This window comes from Aplysia californica, unplaced genomic scaffold, assembly GCF_000002075.1.
Source record: "Aplysia californica isolate F4 #8 unplaced genomic scaffold, AplCal3.0 scaffold00100, whole genome shotgun sequence".
NCBI classification, from domain to species: Eukaryota; Metazoa; Mollusca; class Gastropoda; order Aplysiida; family Aplysiidae; genus Aplysia; species Aplysia californica.
Genome location: NW_004797370.1, coordinates 1,488,870 through 1,500,752, shown reverse-complemented (window position 1 = coordinate 1,500,752; position 11,883 = coordinate 1,488,870). Strand labels below are relative to the sequence as shown.

Below are 11,883 nucleotides of genomic sequence, written 5' to 3'. Positions count from 1 at the left end.
GGGGGGGGGGAAGATAGTATGTAGAAATATTTTTGGATAGTGTACTAAATAGTACATGTTGTATTCCAGTCATCAACATTGTTTATCACTTTGAGATAAACTGGCACAAACACTATATATAACAAAAATACTTTACCATTATTATGACTATTATTCCTTTTGTTATTACAATTATCATTACTATAACCATATCACTATGATCGTCACTGTTATATTTATTGTTGTCATTACTATCATTAGAATTATTATCGTTATTTTTATTTCTATAAAACATTGGTTGAATTAGGGTATTTTCCTTTATGAAAATAAGACCCCCCTGATTTAGAATAATATTTTCAATTAGCACATGCTCACGAACATTGTCAGAATCTGACTTCAAATCCAGCACTTATCAATAATATAGCAAATCTGTGAAAATGAATTGCTTCAAGATAGCATGCTGTAGAAAGTGATCCCATTTACAAGCCATGCAATCTACCGTAACAACACACTTTGGACGGGGGTACAAAGTGATTGAAACTGAAAGCTCTGTAATATTTTATTGCCAAACAACCTCAACTAAAAGCAATGTGATGGCGGCTATATTTAAAATAAAAAAAGCCAAATCACTGTATCATATATTAATAAGCACATCCATTCCAAAATTATTTTGTGAGTGATTGTCTTCATAGGGCTACTGTGTTCAAAAGGTACCACTTCCATTAGATGCAGTTATATAGCTATTGTGACAACGTGATATAGTGTATTATTCTCGGGAAGGGTAAGACAAGGGTTTAGCTCACAGCTTAACATTTTTTTTTCAGCCTTTTAGTTTTACCTGAAAGAAGAAGTTCGGTTTCCGTTGACAAGTGGGTTACGAGGTGACCACTTATCTTCACTTTTCAGCCTTGCCATTGCGGGGCTGGAAGGAATTAGACAAAAGATTGCTAATCCTTCAAGGTGGAGGTCACTGATAAAATATCCATCACACACAAACCAGTGCACATCTCCCTGCATTTTCCTCACCATTCTCACCAGAACACTCACAACTCTGTAGTTTGAGCAATTTCTGAATTACCGGTACTCTCACACCATTTTTCCTGTGTGTGGCAGTATCTCCCCACCTAGCTCTATACTGTACCCTACTCTAGACGTATTCCTTCAACAAGCAGCTGCTGGGTCAGGCAGGATCTATTCAATCATTTATTATTGAGGTTCACAGTCACAGTAAACATGTCCCTGATTTCAATTTCAAACACACTCTCAAACATCAGTCACTTAAGAAACATAATACAAAAAAAAGTAGCAGGCATATGAACTTGGCTGTTTCTTAAACTTTAAACAGAAAAGTGTTAAAATGATGAGAGACAGACAAGATACTGGAGAATATGGAACTGGCAACAACAATAACACTACTCAAAACATGAAACCTACTATAAGAGAATATGTCGGCACATGGAATATATAAAATATTTAATGTAGCACCAGTTTACATGAGATATGAAAGACTTTGAAAGTGTTTTTGTAATGTACATATATATGTTTTGAGATTTGGAGGATTTTTCCAAATATCCAAAAGTATTTCGTCACTGTTATTCAATGATGAATGCGGCGATACTTTCAACCATGGTTGTTACACAAAATCTTTATGTTCAAGAACAAACTGTGCTCTAATTAATCAAAAACCAATCCAAAATCTGAAGAGGAGTAAAAACAAATGCTGATAAAGAGTTCAAGAACATCATCCATATCCGCAATGATAGATCAACCCTACAAGAATGTGTGTTGTTGTTCAGCTGTAAAAATGTGTGGTCTGCTCCGCCCAGGAGAAACAGAAATGCATCTAAAAACGATTAGAGAGTATTTTAATCCTATCACCAAAAGTATGTAAATTGGTGTACTAATTTTACTTATGACTTCTAGCCTGGGAGAGAGAATGTTACAAAGACAGAGTAGTTTGTGAGTCATCACAAAAAATATCTGATCTAATCATCTCAACCGAACAGTGGAAGATTTTGGAAATTGTCAGAAAAAGCAGTTCGCAATAACTATGATGCATGCAGTTAAAATAAAATCTTCGATTGAAAAACTCAAGCCAGACAGAGTTTCAGAGCCATTCAGTCTTTCTTTCACTTGTAAAGACCAAAAAATTCTTTAAATTCTGGTAAGTCTTTTCGAAGTTCCTACTGAACCAATGAACATCCTCTTCTTCAAAAATTGATTGAATAATGTATAAATTTCTTTGATGAAGACTAAAAACATCTCTGTCTTTTCTATCTAGTCTGAATACAATGTGTATTAGAAAAGTTGATTAATCTGATCATAGATACATGTTTGGTCTCCTCAGGGAAAGCTGTAAATAAGACGCCTGCTGTGGAAAAATTTACAAAACAAGTCAAGCGAATGACTCAATAATATAAACTGCCTCCCACCTTATCAACATAAAAGGTAAGAGAACATTGCTTGCTTACATGCCTGTGAACAGAACCTTCAATTTGCCCATAAGCTGATTTGGCACAGAAACAAGTAACCATTGATCAGAAAATTCATCAGGAATAACAGAAGAAAAACAAAGAAACAAATATACTCTGACATAAAGCACAAAGGGATGCCATTTAAGGCCAAAAGGGTCAAAATAGACGATGCATATTTCCCAAAAGACACCTAAGGGTCAGAAGCAATCTTTAGGATCTGGTGACAATCAGGAAGACAATACAAGCCCTTAAGACTTTTTATTAAATAAAAAGCCAGGTCAAATAAAAAGACCAAGGGTCAAGAACACTAACATATAAAGCATGCAGGATGGGGCTGCAAGATTAACAAAACCACAACATTAACGAAAGCCTATGGTGTTTGTGTTCACCCCAAACAACAGTGAGTCCAGTTTTTTTAATTAAGTAAAAAAAATATTTATAGGCCTCTTTTAAAGACATCAGAATGTGAAACTTACTAAAGTTTAAATCAGGGGCAGGGACATGCTAAGGAAAAACAGTTTTAAAAAGTCTATATGAAACACACACTTTCATGAATTACATGAAGAAGCACAGGTAAGACAGTGTGACCTCAAGAACAAATAAATCCCTGTTCACACAAAATCTATGTATAGAGATGAAAAGCTTAATGTATAAAAATGAGAAGATGAGACTATGTTTTCAGAGATCTACATCATTCTAAGATCCTCTAAAAGAGAAAAAGAAATGAAGTCAGTATGTTTATTTCTATTATTTAACTGTACAACACAGAAGTAGCAGATATCTCTTATATAGATAGAGAGCAGAGAGCAACCCCTATTCTTAGTGTCAGATAAAAAAAAACATCAGCTTTTACAGTATGCCCCTTTAACGGTTAAAGAAAAAAAAATTGCTGAGATATTTCTTAACAAAAATAATGTAGTCAGTGTCATCAGACAAAGAAATATTCTATTGTTAAAAAAGCAGGGTGTTGTAACAGATGTTCCATCTTGGTATCATTGTACAGTAGAAGAACCTCTATCGTGGTAAGATGTTTAAATGTTATGATGATTCACTGCATGCAGTTCTTTGTTCAGAGGTTGCTATAAAAAGTGTTCCTCCACTTTAGATATTACTATATATGTCTATTATGTGTGCATTTTGCAACCCAAAAGCTGGCAATTCACTGAGACCGCAACTAGGAGAGTAGAATTTATGCAAGAATAATTTGTCAATTTTTTTAACAATATAACATCCAGGGTGCACAAAAAAGAAGTAGTCTTGTGTGAACATCAGAATTTACCAGTATATTTTTCGTTATCTGCAAGAAGTGCTGAGGGTTACCACAAATTTCCTGAAATCCATCACTTTTTCACCACCCATGTTATTTGCTATATTAGGCAAACATTAAGTTCTCCATACACTATTAAAAACATATAATGTTTATAAAAGTATATAAAGATATATGGGATGGAACAGAAATAATTCACCTCACAAAGTTTAGCACCAAAGGAACTCTGAAATAACAAGGTATGTCAAGATCTTAGAGTTCTGAGAAAAGCGAAAAGTAAATTCTACACTTACGGACCTTTAAGACGTTCTCCATAATGTCCCCTCAAGTTAAATTTTTAAGCACCAACAAAAGAAAAACCCAAACCAGTGACACATTCTTAAAAGGTGCTGCCAAATTCAGAAAATTGTCATGAGAAACACATTTCAAAAGTTGCAACACGCAAGTTAAGTCAATCCAATCCAAAAGACTAGTAAGTGACTGTGTTCTTTTCATAATATTTGATTCTTCTGCATCGTATACAGCCCTTCCAAAAAGTTTACTCTAAATATTCTTACCAGAAAAAAAATCTCCAAGCCTATGAAAAATTGGTATTTCTTTCTCATATAGCACAGCTAACCATCACAAGATGAGCACCAAATCACATGCTGTACTGAAGCAGTGGGTCAATAGCTTAACATCACTGAGAGACAACAAAGCAATTCTAACCAAGTCAAACGTTTATGAAGCAAAAACTGATGAACAAAAGGCACAGAAAGGAGTACCGTCTTACCGTGCTTGCAGATTGAGGGAATTGTTGATAGGAGGAATACTGGTGACTGGATGCTGAGGGGAGGAGAGAAACTCCTTCACATCTTTGTCTCTGTCTCTATTGTCCCGATCTGAGAAAGAGAAAATTGAGTGTGAGGGTGCACGGAGAGTCCTTTCTAACATAGCATTAGCTATTTTAAGTGTTGGAACTTCTAATTCAAAATGTTTCTATCTTATATTAGAGAAGAATCTGTCAATGGAATAAAGAGTAACCAAGAAAACAACAAAATAATGCAATGAAATGGGACACTGGAGAAGGTCTATTCTGTAGATGGTAATTGTGAAAACTAAAGACAATTATCACATAACACAATTTCCAACTTCATAAAAGGTAAGAACTTTGAAAGGACAATGTGGGGAGTCCTCAAAAAAATTCTTCAAATAGCCCAGGTTCACAAAGTTCAACCCCAATTGCTTGCATTACTGTCCAATGTCTTAGCAACTAAGCTCCAGTTGTGCTGAGGCAAGTTAGTAAAATTGTCTGTTACTGTCTGGTCAAGCAACAGAGAATTACATTTAAAGATTTATATCCTGTAAGCAGAAGACTTCTGTTAGTATTATAAATCATAATATCAACTAGAACAAAAACGACAGACTTTACTCACAAATATGTGCATACACGATGAACACAAACACAATAAAAAGACAAGCATGCACAAAAACAAACAAGGACAAAAAAAGCACATCACTACAAACATGTGCATACAGATACACAAAAGCATGTGTATGTGTCTAAAAACATGCACAACATATATGCACTACCACTACAACAAAAGCAAATGTGTGTATGCATGTACATCTAAACAACACAAGAATTAATAGACACCATTGCCATTCTGTCATTCTAAGAATAATTGAAACACAAAACAAGATAGCCTTGGTATGAGGGTACAAATCACCACCAAGCTATTGAGAGGTTACAACAAACTTGGTCAAAATGAGCAAGTCCAACAAGGTCCAAACTGTTCAGGGGCAGAAATTTGTTTGTCCTTTGCAGATATTTTCCTTTCAACCCTGAGTACAGTTAAAGGCCCAATCTTCCTCTTTATAAAATGACTTTTTCAGTGTCTATTGTGGTGTTAGATTTAAACACAAACAAAAAATGCAAAACCCAAACACAGTAGTCTCTGCCTAAAAGCACGCAGTCTGGGAGGATCATTTGAGTGCTTCTATGCAAAGTGTACTCTTATGCAAAGCATGCACTAACAGGAATGTAAGTTTCAAAATCAAGACAAACTATTCATCCATCCCTTTTCCGCTCGTTCACATTCAAGTATTTCAAGCTCATCACTTTTGCATCTTTTTTTCGGAGTATTCAATTTTCAAAAGTGGAGAAATTACAGAACTTGACACATCATGTTTCATGTAAATCCTTCCTGTTTGCCTCCAGATTTTCATGCACAGAGTACTATCAGTTTGATATTGCAATCCTTATCATTTTTTCTACATTGACAAGAGAATGATGGTGAAAGTACATTTTTTTGCACTCATCAATAGAGTCAAATCCTTGGCAGTCAAGACAACCTTCAAGTAATATGACATTACACCCATGCAACTAAACCTGTTTGGTTTTCGCTCTATATCCACATAGCTGAGGTCAAGTTCTCAGAATGAAGTGAACTAAAAAACTAACTGTGCCTTCATACACGCAAACCTTTTTAAAAAAAAGATTGTCATGCTGCAAAAGGGTGCTACTGAGATAAGCGTGCTTTACCACAAGCCACATTTTGGCAGAGACTACCGCACCACATGACAACAAACACCTGTGAGAGGATCCTCCACCGGTGAGTTATTGTCTGAGATATTTGTACTGCCCATAATGCCTGTACCATTGCCTGCAGGAGGAAGCACGATGGAATGGCTGTTGGAATTCCCAAGGGGAGTTGTGGACACTGATTTGGAGGGTGAGTACTTCATTGACCGGTTGTTGTTCTCGGATTCTGAAGCCTTCACCTTGACTTTCTCGTCACTGTTTCTAGAATCCTGTTGATACAAATCATTCATCATGCCACAAGTTTTTAAAAAGCTGTGATTTTTACTTTTATCAAAACTTTTTAATTCGATTTCTGTATATATATATATATTAGTTTATCGATGTTTATGTCAAGTTCATGTTTTTGTTCATGTGCTACTAAGAGAAACACTTTTCTTTACACCATTCAATTATGACTTTTCATTCCATCAGTTAAAGGAATTTATGGCTTGGGAGAAAATACAGAAGTTACAGTTGATTTCAAACTAAAAATTACTTGTATACTTAACAACTTCCAACTTTCTCTTTTCCATCTTCAGGGAAACAAAAGTGACCATTCTGTCTATAATTAGCTCTGTAACAACATCTATTTGGCTCGTTTACTTGCCAACCATCAATATTGTACTAATAAGTAAATAATATAGAAAATCTGTTTCATCTTTAACTCTGGTCCTGCAGATTAAGCACAAGGCCTCTGATCATGTCAATGGCCAACTTTTGTTTCCTGGTGAACATTTGGGCATGCTCCGCAAAAAGCAATGATCAGACAGCAATCACAAGCAGGGGACCATTATGGCATGTGGATGACACAGTGTCAAAGACGAGGACAAAGCACTCATGCTTTTCATCAGACAAAAAGTGTGGTAAAAATAATTTTTAAATTTTTTTTTTAACATTGCAACATCACTAAAAATGAAGATGATGAGTGGAAGTGCATAAATCATAAATACACTACTTCCATGAACAAGGCACTTACATCTTTTGAATCCTTGGAATCAACTTTCTTTTTATTCTTGATTGTTCCTCCTTTTCCACTGTCATTGTTATTTTGCTGTATGTTTTCACTGTTGTTTGTGTCCTTCTCTTTATCTTCTTTCTTATTGGTGGATGACCGTGACTTCAACAGTGGGTTTGTTAAGTTTTCTTGGTGCAGTTTCTGCCTCAGCTCAATAGCAAAACGAGCACCGAAGCCATCCTTCATGAAGAGATCATGTTTTAAGAGGTCTGAGCACGTCGGTCTTTTGTCAGGATCTAGCTGCAGACATTGCTGGAAAAAAACAAAATACATATTGTAACATCATAAAAAATAATTCACCTTTCAAATTTGTATCGTATTAATTTACGAAAGGTTCACTGGTGGGTAGAGGAAAAGAGTCTAAGACAACTTTACTTTGCAAGTCTCAGACACTATTGTTAGGTGAAAAGAAACAAAACGTTTTGGGGAAAATACAAACGCTGTAGGGAAAACTTCCTGTGCCAACTGCAACATTTCTGACAACAGTGAAGCTTGTACAATTTGGACGTATTTTTTTAACGACCTCAACATCACTTTCTACAAAAATATACACAGAAAGTTTAAACAGTTGGTGTTAAACAAAGCTTTCAAAGCTCCACATGCTGACAAGAAAAATATGACATATTAAATTTTAAAAACTTAATAGCTTATGAAATAAGAAAGACTTAAAAATGTTTGAAAGTTTAGAACTCTGAAAATGTCATACTAAAAGATACAAAAAAATTACAATTCAGCACAAAAGTAAAACTTTGAAAAATAAATCTGCAGTTTAAAAAGTCTGAACTCAAGTTGTGCATGTCTGAGATCGACCTTTATCCTTCTAAGCAACTACAGCGTCCCTAAGCATGAGGTGGTATAGATTTTTGGGGCGGGAGGGAAAAGGGGGGGAGAGGTGTTGGTGACCAGGCACAAAGGGTCGAGGGAAGCGTCTACAGAACTGACATCTTATAACAGACCTCTAATAAAACAGAACAAAAAGCTAAATGCTGAAATCAGTAATGGAAACAGCCCACTCTGTTACCTTCATAAGGTTCAAAGATTCAGAAGAAACTCGAGTGAACTTCTTTTCCAAAGCAACTATATCTCTCACTTCAGGAAGTCGCATACCCACAAACAAAGGGTTACGCTGGAAAACCTCTTTGTGCCTTGGAGTTAAATTGCCTGAAACAAAGAGAAAAACACTAACACATTCATCAAAGAAGTGAAGAAAACCATAAAATTAATCATTTTTTGTCATTAGATGTTAATGGGAAAGTTACCGATTAGACTTCACTTTTCTTAGTTTATTGCATCCGTTGAACAAAAAATTAAATGTACAATCTCCTTGAGTAAAAGTTTTATTGCACTCGCAACTGCATAAGGTCATATGAGCGCATATATCTCTGATGCCCTAAACCATTACAAAAAAAAGTATAGCTGACAAGAAGGAAAGAAAACAAAGTACTGAGACATACACTCACCAAAGCATCGAATTATGTGATAAAGTTGGTCAATGTCAGAGTCACCAGGAAAAAGTGGTTCTCCAGTCAACATCTCTGACAGCAGACACCCGACAGCCCAAATATCCACAGCCCTGTATCACAGACAAATATAGATTAATGTACAAGTTAAACACCTTACTAAAATGATAATAAAATAAAAGAAAATACAGCTTTTCATTTATGAGAAAAGGGAAATTTAGCTAAAAATATTTCGATAAAGGTTTTATCACATAGTACACAGAGAACTTGTTTTCCCTAAATACAGCCAACTATAAGCATGACGTAAACGGATAGCAACAAAATCCTTACCTTTCCCCCTCCCATCACCATCCCCCATATACTGGCATACACTCACATACAAACAGGCATGCTTTAAATGAGTCAAAAGGCAAATAATCCTCAATTACCTGCCATATTTGGTGTCCCCGACTAGAAGTTCAGGTGCACGGTACCATCGTGTGGCCACATAGTCTGTGTACGCCTCCCCTGGTTGAGCTAACGTACGAGCAAACCCAAAGTCACAGATCTTTACGATACCACTTTTGCTTACTAGTATATTCTCAGGCTTGATATCTCTGTGAATGATCTGGGGGAAAAAAAAGGAATAAGCAATGGAGTGATAGGCTCATCTTGAAATCTATGCCAAACAGAAGAATATGTTCAGTTAAAATATTATTTCTAGTAAGAAAAGAAAAAAATAATTCTAAAGGTCATTGCACTCTTCAGAAGTACTTCACATTTACATTAAAATTTTGTTTTTCTAAGCATTGTGATGGATGAAAAGTAGTCAAAGCTTTAGGGCCAGATATAAATAGGTCAAAGCTTGGCCAGGAATAAATTTTCGAAGTACGGAACAAACAAAAAAAGCAGTTTACGGATATGTCTGGATGGACACAGTGCGAGCTGTTTACATTAAAATAGAGGTCACAACACAAAAGCTGCCATTATTCCTATCAGGAAAATAACAGCATTAGAATCTCTCCCAAACATTAGATGGTGAAGATTACCAGAGCAGCAGCCTATAGGCCTAAATCCTCTGCTGGAACAATACTAAAAATTCACAGGCAACTATTTGAAAAAACATAGAGATTATTCTTTTTTCCACGGCAGACAGAACAACCCATTGTCTCCAACTCAGAGGCCTATTGGGAATTTCAGACCAGGGCCCCTAAGCCATCAATATCCAACACTGACAGTATCATTTTACACGTAATTATAACACACGTCCCAGTTCTATAGCCAGCTTTCTCATTTGAAAAATATTGCATGGGGAAACACAATACATTTTGTATGTATATAAAAATTGGTATATTTTTGTTATGAAAACTGGAAAATCAGAGATTAAAATAAACTTATACAGGTCTGTATTAGTTTCTAGTACATTCATTATTGAGAAACGAGTAGATGAGTTCCTTACATTGTGTGAATGACAGAATTCTGTCCCCTTGAGCACCTGCCAAAGAATTTTACGACATGTGTTTTCGTCCAGGCCGTTTGGACACTTTTCCAATTCGTCCAACACAGTGTGGTCCACAAACTCAAACACAAGGTACAAACGTTTCCGCCGTCGAAACGTCTCTATCAAGTTCACCAGATTGTCGTGTTGCAATTGCTGAAACAGACCAAAAGGTAAATATTCTTAAGTTACGATTTGTCAAAAAATAAAGGAAGAGAGAGACCAATTTTAAAAAATAATTTGAATATATTATTGTTCTCTAGAGAAGTTCGTGGAATACACCAATAAATACATTTTGAACACGAAGTAATTTTCTAAAAATTGATTAGATTGTTATCTGAAAGCTCTGAAAGGAACGTAAACATGAATTTTGAATCGAATTTGAGCCACTGACGCTCACATATGTTATTAATATGATGAAAAAAAGGTAAAAATCAATTACATATAAATTAATTAGTTTGACACACAACATAAACTCTGAGCTTAAAAAAAAAAAATTAAGATGATATGAAAACGATCTCAAACTGTTCAATCTTTAATTCTAATGAGGAAGACAACTGCCAGCGCCAAATCATTAACGATCGTAAGACAGCCCACAAAACTGCTACTCGTTGTCTTATTGAATCGGAAAATATTACATTGTGATGTAACCACAGAAACCTAGTACATAATGATATACACAAAGCTTTATAAAACTCAGGAACTCCTTAAAAAAGGCAATGCATAATTATATCAGCGGAATAAAGAGACAATATAATAACATTAAAAACGATATAGTATTTGAGCCTATCACATCCCAGCTAAGACCCCAAAAAAATATGTGACGTTAACTTAATTCAGTATCTCTTTTTAAAAAAATATTTTAAAATAACACAAATTGAATGTCTTTTAATCAAGAATGACCAAAAATACAAGGCTGACAATATTGTTCCACAGTTGTAAGACAAAGAAAGAGTAAAACCCATCTCTCTCTCTCTCTCTCTCTCCATCCTTTTCCCTCTCTCTCTTAATGACTTACTGGTTCTCTCTCTCCTCCCCTCACCTCTCCTCACCCCCCCCTCACTCTATGTTGTATCATGTAGGCTAGAGATGAGAGATATCAGTGTTTGCATTGTAATATGTTCAATAACAAATCCCGCTTATAAAAAGAAAGGTTAATATTATGTAAAAATGCATTTGTTTCACGCTTTCCCTTTCATATACCCGAAGAACAGACTGTGTTAGCTCGAAATCTAATGATAATTATATTTTGCTCTCCCTATGCCCCAAGTTTCCTTTTCTCCCATTCCAGGAATGTATTTACCCTGAAGGAAAACTGGCGGTAAAGCATTCTATTTGCGACAGGTCGTTGTGTCCTTCCAAAACGTATTTTATTTTCACAGTTCCCCCATAACATGTACCATCAGCTTTCATAGTGCACCATAACGAAAAGAGATGTGGGCGAACCGCGGCTGAATCTGCGGAAGGGCATTCTTGAACTTGGTCCTTTTCAGGACTTTGCAAAGTTCTCTACGCAGTACGGGCTGCCAGTATAGATCGGAGCTCTCACATCACATGGTGCAGTCACCACATTATGAGCACCAATGTTTTCGACTCCGCCAGGAACGTTAAATATTACTTTTCATGAATCGTATATCAAACAACAGCC

General features: G+C 35.7%; 1 protein-coding gene across 5 annotated transcripts in view; it reads right to left on the bottom strand.

Annotated features, from left to right (window-relative positions):
* Positions 1-11,883, bottom strand: part of LOC101845456 (cyclin-dependent kinase-like 4) — a 38,264-nt gene that overhangs the window by 6,696 nt on the left and 19,685 nt on the right. Inside the window, exons 4-12 of one of the 5 annotated variants that reach the window (XM_005095312.3) lie at positions 10,197-10,391; positions 9,187-9,365; positions 8,759-8,871; positions 8,320-8,459; positions 7,260-7,550; positions 6,294-6,513; positions 4,493-4,601; positions 3,920-3,946; positions 818-901 (exon numbers count right to left, since the gene is read on the bottom strand). In XM_005095312.3, the coding sequence (XP_005095369.1) occupies positions 818-901; positions 3,920-3,946; positions 4,493-4,601; positions 6,294-6,513; positions 7,260-7,550; positions 8,320-8,459; positions 8,759-8,871; positions 9,187-9,365; positions 10,197-10,391 (1,358 nt within the window). The remainder of the gene's footprint in view (positions 1-817; positions 902-3,919; positions 3,947-4,492; positions 4,602-6,293; positions 6,514-7,259; positions 7,551-8,319; positions 8,460-8,758; positions 8,872-9,186; positions 9,366-10,196; positions 10,392-11,883) is intronic. The other 4 variants (XM_005095316.3, XM_005095314.3, XM_005095317.3 and 1 more) reach the window with 4 other exon arrangements.